Genomic DNA, 19065 nt, shown 5'->3' with positions numbered 1-19065 from the left:
TGTTGCCCATCAATGCGATTGATGAAATACTGCACTGACTGATTGCATGTTCCACTGAGGGCTCAGTTATCTATGAAGATAAGATGTAATGCAGCTAGCGTGCACTTCTTAAAGGCAGCCTGTCCCCTTAACAGGGAGGTGCACTCAGGTTACAGTAACTCCTAAATCAGGTGGAAGGAAGAGGGCTGGTAATTGAGCAGAGGGAGGATTCCCAGGTTCTTAGATGTGGATCTGGAGGCCTTAGAGATGAAGGTGGAAAGGAGGGAGGAGGCCATATTTCCACAGGAGGCCCTCAATGCACAACCTGTGAAGGGAATAGAAGCAAGTGGCTAGAGGAGTCGATGCCCAGAGTCTGGCCCCAAGGATCTGGCTGGAGTGCCAGAATAAGTCCAATGAATTCACAAATGTGGTCAAGGTCAGTGAATAAATTTTCAAATGATGTCAGTTATCCATCACTCAACCAACCTATCAGGCTGTTCAATGCACCCATCAGTCACCCACCAGCAACAAAAACTCATGCCAACAGTCACATGCTCCACTTCACCCTCACATACTTGCCAATGCTGCCAGCCTCACACCCACCTCTCTCAGCTTCCAAATTCCTCCAGCTATTCAGCTATGGCAGGTCCATTACCAAACACATTGCAACACCCTCACTGACATTCTTTACTTTCTTCTACAGGGCAAGGTGGAACATAATTGCAGGAAGCAGCAAAGAACCATTGGGGACAGGCATGTGCTCCGCATCATGGGGCCAGCTGTGACTGGGAGTATTGCACCAGTGGCACCGAGAACATTGAAGTTAATAGTATGTTCCTGCCGTGTTTCCCTTCTGAAATCTCACTTCATACTCATCCTGTTATCTGGCATGATGAGCAAGTTGCAGAGGGCGTGACTTTGGATCTTTTGCTTTCAACCCTACCCCCACTTCCCTCACCCCAGCTCTCTCCTTCTGTATTTTTAATTTCAGGTATCCACGATTTGTCAGTTGGCTAACCAAGGTAGCCTCACTATGAAGGGTGAGAGCAACACCAGGCATCAGATGAAGAAGCATCATCTTTGCCCAACACCCAAAATAACATAAGAACGTAAGAAAAAGGAGCCGGAGTAGGCCATTTGGCCCCTTGAGACTGCTCTGACTTTCACTAAGATTATGGCTGATCTGATTGTTGCCTTAACTCCACTTTCATGCCTGCCCCCCATAACCCTTGACTCCCTTGTCAATCAAAAATCTGTCCAAATCACCTTGAATTTTGTCAGGAAGATATAATAATTCTCATAATGTTATTGGAACTTATTGTGAAATATATTAATAGTGGGATCTGCCTATATGTCTATATGTGTCTGTGTGTGTATGAGAGATTAATTGAATTAGTCTGGGTGCTTTGATGTAAGAAGAGAAGTTGGGTTTGAAATGTTAATTAGGTAAACAAGGGGAAGTTTAGAAACATAGGTGTCGAGGGAACATATGCATTTTTAAATAAACATGACTAGATTGTTTTCAAAAGAGGGAGTGAAATGTGTCACCTAGCCAGGTGAAGTTTAGAAATAGTGTATTTATTTTTCCCAAAAACTTAAACATAAAAATTGGTAAAACTGAGTGCTAAGAGAGGTTTTTATTATCAGGAAGTTAAAGTCCAAAGACATAATGAAACAATGAGTACTTGCATTCAAAGAGGAAAATATGTATAAAGGAGAGAAGATTATTTGTAAGGGAAGGCATTTTAAGATCTTGCAAGTTTGAGAAGCCTTCAGCATCTATGCATCAAGCTGCTGTCTTCAAAGGACTGAAGTTAAGAAACCTTACTTTGAATTTGACTTGTTCAGGGTATCATGTTTCTTCGCCTGGGTCTTTTAAAATCTATGGGCAGGATTACCCCCGTCGGGAACGAAGTTGAAGTGCAGGCGCGTGGAAGCGGGCCTCCAATCGACTCCCCCAATTGGGGGTGTGCCGCCATTTTACGTGGGTGGGCCGATTAAGGCCCGCTGAGTGTGATGTCCGCACAGAAGTGCTATGCGCTTCCTGTGCGGGTGGGGAGGGGGGGTAATCCCTAACCCTGAGAGTGTGCTCTTTCATGCATGCGCACAAAAGAGTGCTCTCATCTCCCTGAGGCTAAGTGCTGCCTCAGAGAGATCGGCTCTACTGTCAAAAATATTAAAAATAGAAAAAAAAATTCCCTGACATGTCCCCTCATGTGATACTGTCAACTGAGTTGGGACATGTCCATAACTTTTAAAAGAACTTTAATTACATTTTTAAAAACCTACATGAAACCTCATCCCTTAAGGTTGGATGGGCAGGTCCACTAATTGCTTCAATGACTCTGTCATTGGCTTCAATTCGTCATTGACAGGTCGGCAGGCACACAGCTGATTTTGCTGCGCCTCGCCTACCTGAAAATTTAAATGGGGCGTGGTGATGTCGGGAGTTCCGCCCGACGTCACCGCGCATCATTTTACACATCGGGCCCCACTCGCCGACGGGAAATTCCTACCCTGTTGGTCTTACTATTGCCTTAACAAAAGTGTAACTGGGAGTTAGATTGATTAGGGGAATTTAGAAGTTATCATAGTAGTAATTTGTAGATCTATGTATATATTTAAAAATCATTTCTCTAATTAATAAATGTTTAATCTAGTTTTGTAAAACCTATAAGAATTTGTGGTCTTATTACTACTGAATTCAAGGCACACATCTTGAAATTTATACACATTGCAAAACAGGTTGCGGCAGTTATTTCAAGTTTCCCTTTGGGATTTGAACAACTCAGCATTTACCATCAGCTGTGTCATAACAAACATATTCCTAAGAGGAACTGCAATGATAGCACCCATTACTGACAGGAGGTTACTCCTATTTCTTAATCTTTCACAGGAAGTGGGCATTGCTGGCTAGATGAGAATTTATTGTCCCTCACTAATTGCCCTTGAGAAGGCGGTGAGCCGTGTTCTTTGACCGCCAAAGTCCATGTGGTGGATTATACCCACAATGTTGCTTGAAAGGGAGTTCCAGGATATTGACCCAGCAATAGTGAAGGACTTTCAATATAGTTCCATGTCAGGATGGCTTGGAGGAAAATTTGCAGGTGGTAGTGTTCCCATGCATCTGCTGCTCTCATCTGTCTGGGTGGTAGAGGTTGCGGGTTTGGAAGGTACTGTCGAAAGAGCCTTGGTGAGTTGCTGCAGAGCATCTAGTAGATGGTAGACACTGATGCCAGTGTGTGTCGGTGGTGGAGGGAATGAATATTGAAGGTGGCGGATGAGGTGCCAATCAAGTAGCTGCTTTGTCCTGGATGGTGTTGAGTTTCTTGAGTACTGTTGGAGCTGCACTTATCCATGCAATTGGAAAGTATTCCATCACACTCCTGCCTTGTGCCTAGTAGATGATGGACAGGATTTGGGGAATCAGGAGGTGAGTTACTTGACACAAAATTCCCAGCCTCTGAACTGCTTTTGTAGTCGTAATGTTTATATGGCTGATCCAGTTCAGCTTCTTGTCAGTGGTAAACCCCAGGATATTGATATTGAGGGTTTCAGCAATGGTAATGCCACTAACATCAAGAGGAGATGGTTGTATTCTCAGTTGTTGGTGATGATCACTGCCTGGCACTTGTATGGCTTAATATTACTTACCACTTATCAGCCCAAGCCTGAGTGTTGGCCCGCTCTTGAAGCATATGGGTACGGACTGCTTCATATCTGAGGAGTCGTGAATGGTGCTGAACATTGTGCAATCATCAGTGAACATACCCACTTCTGACATTATGATGGACGGAAGGTCATTGATGAAGCAGCTGAAGATGGTTAGGCGCAGGACATTACCCTGATGTCCTGGAGCCGAGATGATTGACCTGCAACAACCACAACCATCTTCCTTTATGATAGGTATGACTCCAAGTGGTGAGTCTTCTTCTTTATTCTCATTGACTCCAGTTTTGCTCGGGCTCCTTGATGCCACACTTGGTCAAATGCGGCCTTGGTGTCAAGGGCAGTCACTCTCACCTCACCTCTTAAGTTCAGCTCTTTTGTCCATGTTTGGACCAAGATTGTAATGATATCAGTCACTGAGTGGACCTGGCGGAACCCAAACTGAGCATCTGTGAGCAGTTTGATGCCGAGTAAGTGCCGCTTGATAGCACTGTTGATGACCCCTTCCATTACTTTGCTGATAATCGAGAGGAAACTGATGGGGTGGTGATTGGCTGGGTTCGGTTGTCCTGCTTTTTATGGGTAGGAAATGCCTGGGCAAATTTCCACATTGCTGGGTAGATGCCAGTGTTGTAGCTTACTGGAAAAGCTTGGCTAGGGGATGGCTAATTTTAGAGCACAAGTCTTCATTTCTATTGCTGGAATGTTGTCAGGGCCCATAGTCTTTGCAGTATCCAGTGCCTTCAGCTGGTTCTTGATATCACATGGAATGAATCGAATTAGCTGAAGACTGGCATCTGTGATGCTGGAGACGTCGGAATGAGCCCTGACAGTCCTTCCAACTCCTGTAAATTCCTTGTCACAGCCCAGCACTGCTCCATTGTAAATCCAAAATATTTTCCAAACTGCACCAATAACACCCAACTGAATATTTACATTAACTTCACATCGGCAAAAGAAAGTTAGAAGCATATCATCTGGAAGTCCCTAAGTGTTCCTTTTAAATAGAGTTAGTGTAACTTGTTTAACTGAACACCTGTAGAGCAGTAAGTATTTAAGATGGGGCGTTTACAGGGACTTCAAATCAAAATTGCAGTTAATGCATCATCAAATCAGCTTTAAATATTGTTTGATGTCATGGTCAGCCCACTCTGTAAGCTTCCAGCATACCTGCTCTAGTGTTTTTACAGTCCTGGCTTGCATGTGGTATGCACTAGGCAGGGCATGCCAGAAGTAGCCACAGATATTGCAGCCAATATCTTTAGACTTTCGCGTTTCTGCTGAGAGGCACCAGCAGCTTTGATCTTGAGCAAGCTATCAAGTTTGCCATGTATAGCAGACAGTCTTTATTTGAGGATCAGTTCTATCACAGTCAATCTACAGGTACCCTTTTCTACCATTAAATGGCGCTTCATTATATTTTTATTCATTCACAGGATGTGGGCTTCGCTGGCTGGGCCAGCATTTATTGACCGTCCCTAGTTGCCCTTGAGAAGGCGGTAGTGAGCTGCCTTCTTGAACCGCTGCAGTCCAGGTGATGAAGGTACACCCATAGTGCTGTTATGAAGGGAGTTCCAGGATCTTGACACAGTGACACTGAAGGAACAGCGATATATTTCCAAGTCAGGATGGTGAGTGACTTGGAGGGGAAACTCCAGATGTTGGTGTTCCCATCTATCTGCTGTCCTTGTCCTTCTAGATGGTGGTGGTTGTGGGTTTGGAAGGTGCTGTCGAAGGAGCCTTGGTGAATTCCTGCAGTGCATCTTGTCGATGTTACACATGCTGCTACTGTGCATCGGTGGTGGAGGGAGTGAACATTTATGCATGTGGTGCCAATCAAGTGGGCTGCTTTGTCCTGGATGGTGTCAAGATTCTTGAGTATTGTTGGAGCTGTACTCATCAGGGCAAGTGACTGACCTGTGCCTTGTAGATGATGGGCAGGCTTTGGGGAGTCAGAAGGTGAGTTACTCGTTGCAGGATTCTTAGCCTCTGACCTTGTAGCCACAGTATTTATATGGCTAGTCCAGTTCATTTTCTGGTCAATGTTAACTCCCAGGATATTGATAGTGGGGGGATTCAGTGATAGTAATGCGATTGAGCATCAAGGGGCAATTGTTGGATTCTCTCTTGTTGGAGATGGTCATTGCCTGACACTTGTGTGGCGCGAATGTTACTAACCACTTGTCAGCACAAGCCTGGATATTGTCCAGGTCTTGCTGCATGGACTGCTTCAGTATCTAAGGAGTTGCGAATGGTGCTGAACATTGCGCAATCACCAGCAAACATCCTCACTTCTGACCTTATGATGGAAGCAAGGTCATTGATGAAGCAGTTGAAGAGGGTTGGGCCGAGGGCACAACCCTGAGGAACTCCTGTAATGATGTCCTGAAGCTGAGATGACTGACTTCCAATGATCACAAACATCCTCTTTGTGCTAGCTCTGACTCCAACCAGTGGAGAGTTTTCCACCTGATTCCTATTGACTCCAGTTTTGTTAGGGCTCCTTGACGCCACATTCAGTCAAACGTGGCCTTGATGTCAAGGGCAGTCACTCTTCCCTCACCCCGGGAGTTCAGATCTTTTGTCCATATTTGAACGAAGCTTGTAATGAGGTCAGGAGCTGAGTGGCCTTGGCGGAACTGAAACTGGGCATCAGTGAGCAGGTTATTGCTAAGCAAGTGCTGCTTGATAGCACTGCTGATGACCTCTTCCATTGCTTTACTGATGATCAAGAGTAGACTCATGGAGTTTTTTTAATTGGCTGGGTTGGATTTGTCCTACTTTTTGTGTAAACGACACACCTGGGCAATTTCCCACATAGTCAGGTAGATGCCAGTGCTGTAGCTGGGGCATGGCAAGTCCTGAAGCACAAGTCTTCAGTACTCTTGCCGGAATATTGTCAGGGCCCATAGCCTTTGCAGTATTCAGTGCCTTCAGCCATTTCTTGATATCGTGTGGGGTGAATCAAATTGGCTGAAGACTGGCATTTGTGATGCTGGGGACCTCCGGAGGAAGCCGAGATGGATCATCCACTTGGCACTTCTGGCTGAACATTATAGCAAATGCTTCAGCCTCATCTTTTGCACTGATGTGCTGGGCTCCACCATCATTGAGGATGTGGATATTTATGGAGCCTCCTCCTTCAACGAGTTTTTTAATTGTCCACCACCATTTAAAACTGGATGTGGCAGGACTACAGAACTTAGTTTTGATCCGTTGGTTGTGGGATCGCTTAGCTCTGTCTGTCACTTGCTGGTTATGATGTTTGACATGCAAGTAGTCCTGTGTTGTAACTTCACAAGGTTGACACCTCATTTTTAGAAATGCCTGGTGCTGTTCCTGCATGCACTTCCACACTCTTCATTGAACCAGGGTTGATCTCCTGGCTTAATGGTAACAGTAGAGTGGGGGATGTGCCGGGCCTTGAGGTTACAGATTCTATTCGAGTACAATTCTGCTGCAGCTGATGGCCCACAGCACCTCATGGATGCCCAGTCTTGAGTTGCCAGATCTGTTCAAAATCTATTCCATTTAGCACGGTGGTAGTGCCACACAGCACAATGGAGGGTATCCTCAATGTGAAGGTGGGACAACGTCTCCACAAGGACTGTGCAATGATCACTCCTACTGATGCTGTCATGGAGAGATGCATCTGCAGCAGGCAGGTTGGTGTGAATGAGGTCAAGTATGTTTATCCCTCTTGTTGGTTCCTTCACTACCACTCCGCAGACCCAGTCTAGCAGCTATGTCATTTAGGACTCAGCCAACCTGATCAGTAGTGGTGCTACTGAGCCACTCTCGGTGATGGACATTGAAGTCCCCCACCCAGAGTACATTCTGCACCCTTGCCACCCTCAGTGCTTCCTCCAAGTGGTGTTCAACATGGAGGAGCACTGATTCATCAGCTGAGGGAAGGTGGTACGTGGTAATCAGCAGGACGTTTCCTTGCCCATGTTTGACCTGATACCATGAGACATCATGAGGTCCGAAGTTGATGTTCAGGACTCCCAGGACAACTCCCTCCAGACTGTACACCACTGTGCCGCCACCTCTGCTGGGTCTGTCCTGGCGGTGGGACAGGACATACCCAGGGATGGTGATGATGGTGCCTGGGGCATTACCTGTAAGGTATGATTCCGTGCGGATGACTATGTCAGGCTGTTGTTTGACTGGTCTGTGAGACAGCTCTCCCAATTTTGGCACTAGCCCCCAGATGTTAGTAAGGAGGACTTTGCCGGATAGACAGGGCTGCGATTGCTGTTGTCGTTTCTGGTGCCTAGGTTGATGCCGGCTGGTCCATCTGATTTCATTCCTTTTTTGTGACTTTGATACAACTGAATGGCTTGCTAGGCCATTTCAGAGTCAACCACATTGCTGTGGATCTGGAGTCAGAAGTAGGCCAGACCAGGTAAGAACGACAGATTTTCTTAGTGAACCAGGTGGGTTTTTACAACAATTGATAATGGTTTCATGGTCTGCAACAGGCTTTTAATTCCAGGTTTTTATTGAATTCAAATTCCACCATCTGCCATGGCGGGATTCAAACCTGGGTTCCCAGTGCATTACCCTGGGTCTTTAGTCTAGTTACTAGTCTAGTACCAATACTACGCCATCGCCTCCCCATTAAATCCAGAAGCTCCAGACTAGTAACTAGACTAAAGACCCAGGGTAATGCACTGGGAACCCAGCTTTGAATCCCGCCAATACTTCCAGCATCTATTGCTCAGACAGCTAGGCCACAGCACCAGGTCACTGCCACCATTCCTACCCTGTCTACTGGCTATAACACTAAGTTTGGAAAAACGACTCAGAATTTTTCCCTTTCCTTCCATTAGTTCAGCATTTCTATGTTTAGGTAAATGATTCATGAAAATTGAGCATTTTTCTTAGCCTCATTCTGCAGCTATCTGTACCACTCCTGCCACACAATAGGTTTAATTTCCCATTCTCTGTGGAGATTCCTGCTACTGGTATAGTGATGACTTGATGCATCATGAAATGTTGTGCTGCAGCTTTGCATCCATTTCTTAATCTGTGAGTTGTAGGCTTTAGCTTGGGAATTATGTCTAGTTTCAGCAATTAAGAAATAGATTGTTCAATCCATGGAGGGCGAGAAGATTGACATCCAGATAACCAAGGTTGCTCTCATGGAGTGTCCAATGAATAGTGGTGGGGGAACATTGGTAGAGGACTAAAGGCAGAACACCTCAGCTTTTAGTCTGGAAAATATAGAGGATAACCTATTGAGGTGAATTACAATCACTGGACTATTGGAATAACAAAGAAGTGTTTCTGTAACACTGGCATCATTGCACATTGAAATTTTCCAAAACTTTCATCATTCAACCTCACATACAGGAAATTGGAATTGACATGCAAATTTATAGAAACATCAATACACTGGGGAATCTAAGAAATTCCTAAAGGCAGAACTCTTCTATGAAAAATGTTACATTCATTGTGGGGCTGTGTCAAATCTGACTAGATTTATGTTCAGATTTTGTCGTTCAAATCCTACTAAATCCTTAATGTTGGAATTGGGATCATCTTCATTTGTAATCTTTAAATGTTTTGAAATGAAATGTATTATTTTAGTTTAGTAGATGATTTTGTATACCCCTGGTAAACACTGAGCATTTCTCAGATGCATTATTGTCATTAAAATCATATTCTGCTGACTTCCTGTTAATTCTGGTTCCTGCTAAATTTTTACTTATGGGTCTCAAAGATTAATTTTGCGTCTCTAATTCCACTCACCGCAGAACATATGAAATGTAACAACATATTATGTGGATGCTTAATATCGGCTGTTAACACTTTGGGAGCAGGTGGGAGTGTTAAAATTGACAAATTGACGATGTGTCAGGAAGCCAGCTCCTACTTGCCAACTTTCACATTTGATTCAGATGTGTTCAAGGTGTTAGGTTAACTCACACTGTGCAACATCTACTTATGCAGTAAAACGTTCCTATGATCAAAATCAAATAAGCGTAAGTTACGTTTTTAATGTGGATGTATGACCAGTCCAAAATTATCAGTTTTATTCTGTATTTATGCAGGGCACCACTAAAAGTATTATCACTCTATAGTTAGTAATGAGAATGATGCATTTGACTGAAGATTATGACCAGAAATTTGAGTGGAGTTGGTGACCTCCGGCTGAAAAGGGTCTGTATCTGTGTGGCCCAGAAGCTCGAACCTGATTTAATGGCTGTTGGGCTGTTAATTGACTTAAGGTGAGAACTCCACCCCTAATCAAATGACCGCCAGATCTCCAGTACCAGTCCCCAACCGAGAGCATTCTGGGATCCAGATAAAATGGTAAGTGTGGGGTGGGGTGGGGCGGAGAAGTTTGCCAGAGTCAATCAAGCAAGTCCTGGGGTGTGGGGGAGGTGGTGGGGGTCTGCCATCAGGAAGGCGAGTAGGGGGTACAAGCAGGGCCATGAAGTACCTCCATTGGACACAGAGTGCTTGAACAGTAGGGACCCCTAACCCAGCCACAACAGGGCTACCAGGGTTCACCTGGCAGCCTTGCTACATGGCAAGGTTCCCCTCCACCCATTCCCATACCATTGGTAAAATACCAGTGGTAGCAGGGAGAGGCCATTAATGGGCCACTTAAGGATTGCAATTGGCCCAAGGGCCAGCAGGCCATTTGGTACCTCCCCTGCTACTGGTAAAGTACCAGTGGAGGTAAGTACACCATAGGCACATTGCTCCCTGCCATGTGACACAATTTTATTACATCCCCTTGCCAGACCATTACTGAGTGAGTGTAAAATTCCTGTCCATATATTACCACTTATACTGCTTCCAGAGTTAACCATGTTTGCTTAGAAACAATTGACCATATGTGACACTATACATATTGTTAAATTCATAAGACATAAGACATAGGAGCTGAAATTAGGCCATTTGGCCCATTGAGTCTGCTCTGCCATTCAATCATGGCTGATAAGTTTCTCAACCCCATTCTCCCGCCTTCTATCCGTAACCTTTGATCCCCTTACCAATCAAGAACCTATCTATTTCAGTCTTAAATACACTCAGTGACCTGGCCTCCACAGCCTTCTGTGGCAATGAATTCCATCGATTCACCACTCTCTGGCTAAAGAAGTTTCTCCTCATCTTTGTTCTAAGAGGTCTTCTCTTTACTCTGAGGCTGTGCCCTCGGGTCCTAGTCTCTCCTACTAATGGAAACATCTTCCCCACGACAACTCTATCCAGGCCTTGCAGTATTCTGTAAGTTTCAATCAGATCCCCCCTCATCCTTCTAAACTCCATCGAGTATAGACCCAGAGTCCTCAAACATTCCTCATATGTTAAGCCTTTCATTCCTGGGATCATTCTCGTGAACCTCCTCTGGACCCCCTCCAGGGCCAGAACATCCTTCCTGAGATATGGGCCCAAAATTGCTCACAATATTCTAAATGTGATCTGACCAGAGCCTTATAAAGCCTCAGCAGCACATCCCTGCTTTTATATTCTAGTCCTCTCGAAATAAATGCCAACATTGAATTTGCCTTCCTAACTACCGACTCAACCTGCAAGTTAACCTTAAGAGAATCCTGGACTAGGACTCTCACATCCCTTTGCACTCCAGATTTCTGAATTGTATCCCCATTTAGAAAATAGTCTATGCCTCTATTCTACCTACCAAAGTGCATGACTTCACACTTGCCCACGTTGTATTCCATTTGCCACTTCTTTGCCCATTCTCCTAACCTGTCCAACTCCTTCTGCAGCCTCCCCCCCTCCTCAATACTACCTGTCCCTCCACCTATCTTTGTATCATCTGCAAACTTAGCCAGAATGCCCTCAGTTCCTTCATCTAGATCATTAATATATAAAGTGAAAAGTTGTGGTCCCAACACAGATCCCTGCGGAACTCCACTAGTCACCGGCCGCCATTCTGAGAAGGACTCCCTTATCCCCACTCTCTGCCTCCTGCCAGACAGCCAATCTTCTATCCATGCTAGTACCTTGCCTCTAACGCCATGGGCTCTTATCTTACTGAGCAGCCTCCTGTGCGGCACCTTGTCAAAGGCCTTCTGGAAGTCCAAGTAGATAACATCCATTGGCTCTCCTTTGTCTAAGCTACTCATTACCTCCTCAAAGAATTCTAACAGATTTGTCAGGCATGATCTCCCCTTGATGAAACCATGCTGGCTTTGCCCTATTTTACCATGCATACATCAAAATTCATTAGTATTTTACTATAAATGTTGCTTTACGATATCATTGTAACTGGTCTTGTATTTTAGTTTCATTGTATAATGATAATGCTGTTTAAATGCCTTCGATGTTTCACATTTTCATTCACTTAAATAACAATATATTTATGATTCATATTGTAATTATGGGCAGAATCTTGCCCTTATCGGGCGGGTCAGCGGGGATGGGTGGGCCTGCGATTTGGGCCAGACTGCGATTTCACGTCAATTAAGACCTGCCCAGTGTGAGTTGCAAGTGGCAGCGCTTGGCGTTGCCTGTGTGAGGGGAGGAGTTGGGGGGGAGTAGGGTGAGCGCGAACTTCGTGCACAGAGCTGCCTCAGGGAGATGAACAGTTTTCAAGATAAAAAATAAAGAATTTTAAGGTGTAAAAAAAAGTCCCTTCATGTGACTCTGTCACATGAGCAGGACATGTTAGAAATTAAATTTTTTTTTTATTTTAATAATGATGGATCGAAACCTCATCCCGCCCGTGGATGAGGTTTCGCAAAAAATGCAAAGGCCGCCTGGCCTTTTTGCCCACCCGCCAACCGTAAGGTTGGACGGGCAGTGAAAAATTTAAATCACTTGGATTGTTCAGGGCCTCAATATGCCTTTTCATTGTTGGCGGACATGCTGCCGGCTCTCACATGCGCCCGCCGACCGAAATATTGCGCGAGTGCAGGATGACCTAGGGACGCTCGCCCAACATCATCGCGCGTCAAAACTCTTGGCCTATATTTTTGTGTGTAGAATACAGAATTACGTTTTGAGGATTATTTTTTCCTTTATTTCACTTCTGACACATTTTTGATAAATCAGTTGTCACTTTATCACTTCTGCTCAATTATCAGTTATTAAAGCTATAAATAGTGTTTCATACAAGATACCTTTAGTTGATCAATCATTTTTCATGGGCTGTGACTGAAGATACATCTCAAAGCTGTAATTTGTGATGCAGATTCAAATCAGACCATGTTTAGAATGAAAAGCTGCCCTAAGGGTTCAACGCTGGCAGTTCCAATACAGCAACTTCACAATCATATTTACATCAGTCTCCTACAATTAAATCTTTGACTATTTTACCTGTGGAGCCTCTTCATAAGTTTCAGGTTCAACTTCGCCTTCTGATTCCATTGTACTTTCTCCTATGATTTCAACAGCTTCTTCCCCAACCTCTTCAGGCTGTCAATAGAGAAGAAAACAAATATATATTCATAGATTTACACAGAAATAACATCAGTTGAAGATATAATTATGATCATAGGGATGAATTCAAAGCTACCATTTGGCAGGAAGAGGGTGGACAGACAATAAAATTGGCCATGGGTCTCCCACACTGATCTCACAGGTTCTTATTGTGACTAGCTCTTTTGAGCTTCAAGTGGCGGCAGGTGGGAGGGGGGGGGGTGGTGCGGTGCAGGCATAAAGCAGGGTGGGGGTGTGTTTACATCTTAATTTTCATTTTAAACTAAATTTGAAGTTGCACCTGCAAGTTCCCCTCCAAATCACACGCCAGCCTGACTTGGAGCTATATCACCATTCCTTCATTGCCACTGGGTCAAAATCTTGAAACTAATAGCGCTATGGAATACCTGCAGCACACAGACTGCAGGGGTTCAAGAAGGCGGCACACCACCCCATTTTCAAGGGCAATTAGGAATGGGGAATTAACTCTGACCTTGCCAGTAACACCTACATCCCATGAATGAAATATAGTTTTTAAAAACTGTCAATACTATCTAAGGAGTAGGGAATCCACAGGGTGTAGTCAATGTGGATTTAGAAGCATTAAAGGGTGTAATATGTTACTGGTCCGCTAGAATTCATTCAGTAGCTAGCGAAACTAGTTTGTTGAGGACTATTCAAAAGATTAGATTTAATTGAATTTTCTCGAAGTGCTTCATAAAGATCCACATCCAACACTTTTAAATAGGGTATATATTGATGCGATTATTTAAAATGAGCTTATGGAATTTAAAAGCTGTGTAAACAATTGGAACCAAAAGGTACTAGTAAATAGTTAAAAACTCCATTTGGGGAATTGTCATGAATGAAATGCTTTGGATTCCCCTTTGATTCCTCATTAAGAGAGCAAGCAGGTTATTGATTTTGTGCTAAAGCTTTGAATGTTACTAGTTTTGAGTTCCAATCATAGAATGATACATAACAATTAATTGCTATTCTCAATGAGAAAAATTGCCTTTTATCTTTTCATTTTTTTTACTGCTTAGTTGGTGATGCATCTTGAAGATGGAAGTTTGTGATCTTCAGCCCCACTGCAGTTTAATGTTGAAGTAAATGCTATGTTTTTGTAGAAGCATGCTCCGGGAGGTTTCTTAGTCAAACAAAACAACTTTATTTACACGAGAACTTCTATGGCTGCTTGCATCCAGCCAGCCCTTCCTACAGCCATCTTCTTTTTCCTAGATAACCCCTCTCTAGAATTTATTCCCCCCACGCTAGCCAAACAATGGTTGAACAAATCATGTGACCTCTGCTCAGTTGAACTGATCTTAAAGTGACAGTCATCACAGAGTTCATATTTAACCTTAATAAGCATAGATCAATGTTTTTCAGAGCTCATGTTAATTATACGGATCAAGGTGCTTCTTTAATCTTCTCTAAACTGTGACCTTATGGTTCTTAGCACAGACTCTGTTGAAGTGAGATCTGTTAATGCTAATTTTTACACACATATTCAGTCAGGACAGTCACTATAGCACAATTATAAGAAACACTGCACATAATGTCCTGTAAATAGACAATGAGTCATTGTGATGTATAATCTAGAAAGCACATTTTACATATGCAAATATATTTTTCTCAAAAGTTCTCACTCTCTTTTTGTCTCACTGTCACGCCAGGTTGTCTTATTGAATGCATACATTTTCAATTCAGATGCTAGCTAGGATGGGTATCTAAATTCATCGAAAATCTTTAATTTTCTACCTTTCGAAAAATTGTATTTGTGAGTTTAAACCAGTAAATACTATATTACACTCTTTTGAATTAAGACGTTAAAATATTCATTTAACATTTCAAAATTATCCATATCCTGATGTAATGAACCAGTTACACTAACAGTTAATTTTAATACAAAGTGGTTTTCAATGCTAGTATAGCCCCAAAGGAAACTCAGTAATTTGTGAATCACATTATGAGAAGACAAGGGTGACAACTTTTTGTCTGCTGTAAATCTGAATGGGGTGAGGAATTAAGGCAAATTAAAAACCTATTAGAATACGCTGCCGAGGGAGACAGTGAACTCAGATAGAATTGATTCATTCAAATGTAAATTAGGAAGATTTCTTATGGAACATTATAATTTGGAATAGAGTTTGAATAGTTTGAGACATGACATGCTGAGTGGGATATTTGGCTGGAAGAGGTGACCTTGGATCTATGAGCCAGAATTTTTGGCTTGGCAAGCAGGGACGGGGGCAAGGATGGGTGTGGGGCCCGCTTGCCGAAGTGTAAAATGACGCAGGGTGACATCGGATGTATGTCCCGACGTCACCGCACGTCATTTAGATTTTCAATTTGGTGGGCGCGCAGCCGACTTGGCTGCATGCCTGCTGAACTGTCAAAGGCCTATTAAGGCCATTTTAAAACTAATTAAACCAATAAACTGAGCTGCCCGTCCAACCTTAAGGTTGGGGAGCAGACGAAGAGACCTGGTGGCCTTCACATTTTTCATGGAACCTCATCCACAGGCGGGATGAGGTTTCATGAAGAGTTTATAAATTAAATAAAATTTAAAAAAAAAATTAATTGACATGTCCCAGCTCATGTGACACTGTCACATGAAGGGACGTGTCTTAGAATTTTTTCTTTCCTTTAATCAGCTTTTTAAACCTTAAACTAATCTGCCTCAGGGAGATTTCTGTGCTCTTTTGCAGGCCCTGACTTAGGGAATCCCCTTCCCGCCCACAAAGGGGCATGGGTCATGCTGGGCGGGCCTTAATTGGCCCACCTACATTAAATGGTGGCGTGGACCCAATCGGGGGCGCCAATCAGTTTTGCGCCCGCACCCCCCGCATAACCCCCCCCCCCCCCCCCAACGGGGGGAAAATTCTCCCCATGGTTTTCAAAGCTTTCCATCATTGTGTCTGGGTGTGTTATAGACAGATCAATTGCTATGATCAGCCAACAACTTCATTATCATTGTATCTTGTAACCATCAGGATAGAAGAAGGTGAATAAGGTGGGCCTTCGTCTATTCTTTTCTGGTAATTTCCTTGTTACTATTGTGCACATAGTAACGCACACCATTAATGACTTGAAAATGACTTGACCATGCATCTATAAAATAAGAGTCTTTTCAAGTATCACTTTTTTTTAAAAAAATGGCAGCAATCATAAGTCAGCAGTCAGCTTATTCCTGCTCTTTCAGTACTAAAATTATCAACTGGCCATTCCTAAAACCAAACTACCAATTCAAAACTGAATAGGTGGTTGCTCTAGGCAAGAAGTACAAAGCTAATTTTGGTAGATAAGGTTTTACACTGCTTGGATTTTCACACCAGTATTAGGAAGCTAACTGCAGTCCGCTATGTAAAGCAAAGTTTAAAATGTTCCCAGAACTGGAGCACTTATTAAACTTAATTTTATTTTAAGCAGAACTTCATTGTCCCTAGTGGAAGAGGGATGCAACAGCTGTAAATTGAGTTTTATGGCCCTGCGAGTGCTATTGATAGCTATTGTCATAATAATGGGGTCCAAGTAAATGATTAAATATTTGAGTATAAATCCCAAAAGTAGTGCTTTTTGCTTAAACTTTTTCCAGACCTGAGGGCTGATTTTTGTATGATTTTAGTGCTTTTTCTTCAGTTGCATCTAGCAACATACCATCACAATTTAATTTAACATACAAAGAGAGTTCTATTAGAACTACGGGGTAAAATTATATGCTACTTTTGATTTATTTTATATTGGACTATTTCTATAGAATGCTTAAAAATCACAATGGTAGCTAAACTTCACAGAATTCTAGAAATGTTTTGCACTTTAATAGAATGTTAGTTTAATGCAATGATAAATATTTTTTGAACTTCAGTCCTTTTATCTTATTTCACTCACTGAACAGTGATTGAAGCTGTTTGATGAAAACTGTGCTGGAAAGAATACAAGGTCGCTCAGTACTCAAAGGGTTAACCTGGGTTTGTTTCCATGGAATTGAGGTTGACGTGACGCAGAAACAGTTTGAAGTAATTAATGGGAGCAGATGGTGTTAATCATTTGAGACATGTATTCAAGTCATCCTAGTTTTCCTCAGAATGGTGAACTCAAATCCAGGCAAGGCAACAGAATCAATCAGTGAATAATACAATGGATGCAAAGGGAAATCTTCTTTTCTCTGTCTAGTTCAAAACAATTATTAGTCTATAACAAGAACCACGTCTTATTCAGCTAGTTGAACAATTAGTGATCTATAATCTCTGTAGCACATCCCCTACTAATCCAAGGAAATTATTCTCTGGGTACCAAGAGAACTGAAGGTCTGAATAGTTGCTTTCCATGCATTAAATGCAAACCTGCTTTCAATATAACTAAACAGTGTAGCAGTTATATTTTGCACACCATGCCACGACACATCATTTATTGATTGGCTAGGTAATAGACTGGGTAGAGAACATAACTTCTCAAACCAATAGTTGATAAGTTAGAAGATTTTCCAAGGCATTACAAAATCCTTGTAACTAATTGTACTTGAGCAACCAAATAAAGGTTCTAAATAAAGGTGACAGCTTTTAAATTTGGGTGTCGGACTATCAGTATTGGGCTGGGTCATTGTCAATATAAACCAATCTAATCAGTTAGAAAGACAGAGCTCTGAAGAAGAGTTATACAGATGCGAAATGCTGGTTGTTTTTTCTCTCCACAGGTGCTCCCAGACCTGTTAAGTCTTTTCGTCATTTTCTGTTTTTATTTCAGATTTCCAGCATCTGCTTTTATTTTGGTTTGGTGAGATTTGAGTCATGTGTCACTGGTGTCATGTTGATATTTTTTGTAACTTGACTATCTCTTTCTTCTCACAGAGTAACTAGGAATTAGACACTCAAACCATCAATATTAGGGCAGTTAACAGACAAGGAGAGACAAAAGACTAAGATTAAAAATCAATGAAAACATAACAGATTGCAAACCCCACGCTTGACAGTACAAATATCAAGCTTGTTCCTGGAAACTACACAAAATTGTGCTTTTGTATATTTTGGGCCTTTTATCCTCAAAGAAACTACTACCTTTTAGGGGAACCTTTAGTTTATCATCATCTGCCTATCTCCGAATTCACTTTCAACACAATCAATACAATCTCTCATTCATGGTCTCAGGATAAAGATTCGATCATTTAAGACTGAGATGAGGAGAAATTACTTCATTTAAAGGGTTGTGAATCTTTAGATTTCTCTGTTCCAGAGGGTTGTGGATGCTCCTTCATTGAATACATTTAAGGATAGGATAGACAGATTTTAGTCTCTCAGGGAATTAAGGAATATGGAGAACAGAGGAAAATGGAGTTGAAGCCCAAGATTAGTCATGACCATATTGACAGGCCATATGATTTACTCCAGCTTGTATTTCTTATGTTCTCAACTTCTTATGCTTTCGATGTTTTCTAGGTTGGTCTTTAAAAAGCATCACTTCATTCTTGATTAGCAGGTAATAATTAGACAGCTGTATCTTCAAGTGCAATTCATCTGGTGGCTGTATATCATTTATAGCCTGCAAATCCCAGTCTGACTGATTATCCTTTGACGTTGGAATTAATTGCAGATGTCTTTAGTTGCTACGAACATTGCTGTTTGCTGTTTGCACTATGAACAATCTAGGAGTTCTTTCTTTGCCTTTCCTTGTAACAGGATTTGCCCATCTGTTTTATTTGCCAATCTAACGCTTATTTTATCAATAGATTATTGTACTTGAAGAACATAGAATCATAGAATGGCTACAACACAGAAGCAGCCCATTCAGTCTATTGTGCCCATGCCACCTCTCTGCGAGAGCAACTCTGCTGGTCCCACTCCCCTGCCTGTTTTGTATGGTCCTCTAAAATAGAACTATGGTACTCTAACTAAATATTGCTGATTAAGCTAAGGATGCTTGCATTTATTGTTAGTTCTTAATATTTTTGAATGAAATACTAAATTTAAATTATTTTATTGTCATTTTTCACCTTGGCCATTTTTACTTCAGATCTTT

General features: G+C 42.4%; 1 protein-coding gene across 1 annotated transcript in view; it reads right to left on the bottom strand.

Annotated features, from left to right (window-relative positions):
- Positions 1–19065, bottom strand: part of sncb (synuclein, beta) — a 180765-nt gene that overhangs the window by 50715 nt on the left and 110985 nt on the right. Inside the window, exon 5 of the mRNA XM_041193647.1 lies at positions 12946–13044. Coding sequence (XP_041049581.1) covers positions 12946–13044 — 99 coding nt within the window. The remainder of the gene's footprint in view (positions 1–12945; positions 13045–19065) is intronic.

The sequence above is a fragment of the Carcharodon carcharias genome, chromosome 8 (genome assembly GCF_017639515.1).
Source record: "Carcharodon carcharias isolate sCarCar2 chromosome 8, sCarCar2.pri, whole genome shotgun sequence".
Lineage (NCBI taxonomy): Eukaryota > Metazoa > Chordata > Chondrichthyes > Lamniformes > Lamnidae > Carcharodon > Carcharodon carcharias.
This window is presented reverse-complemented; position numbering and strand designations above follow the sequence as displayed.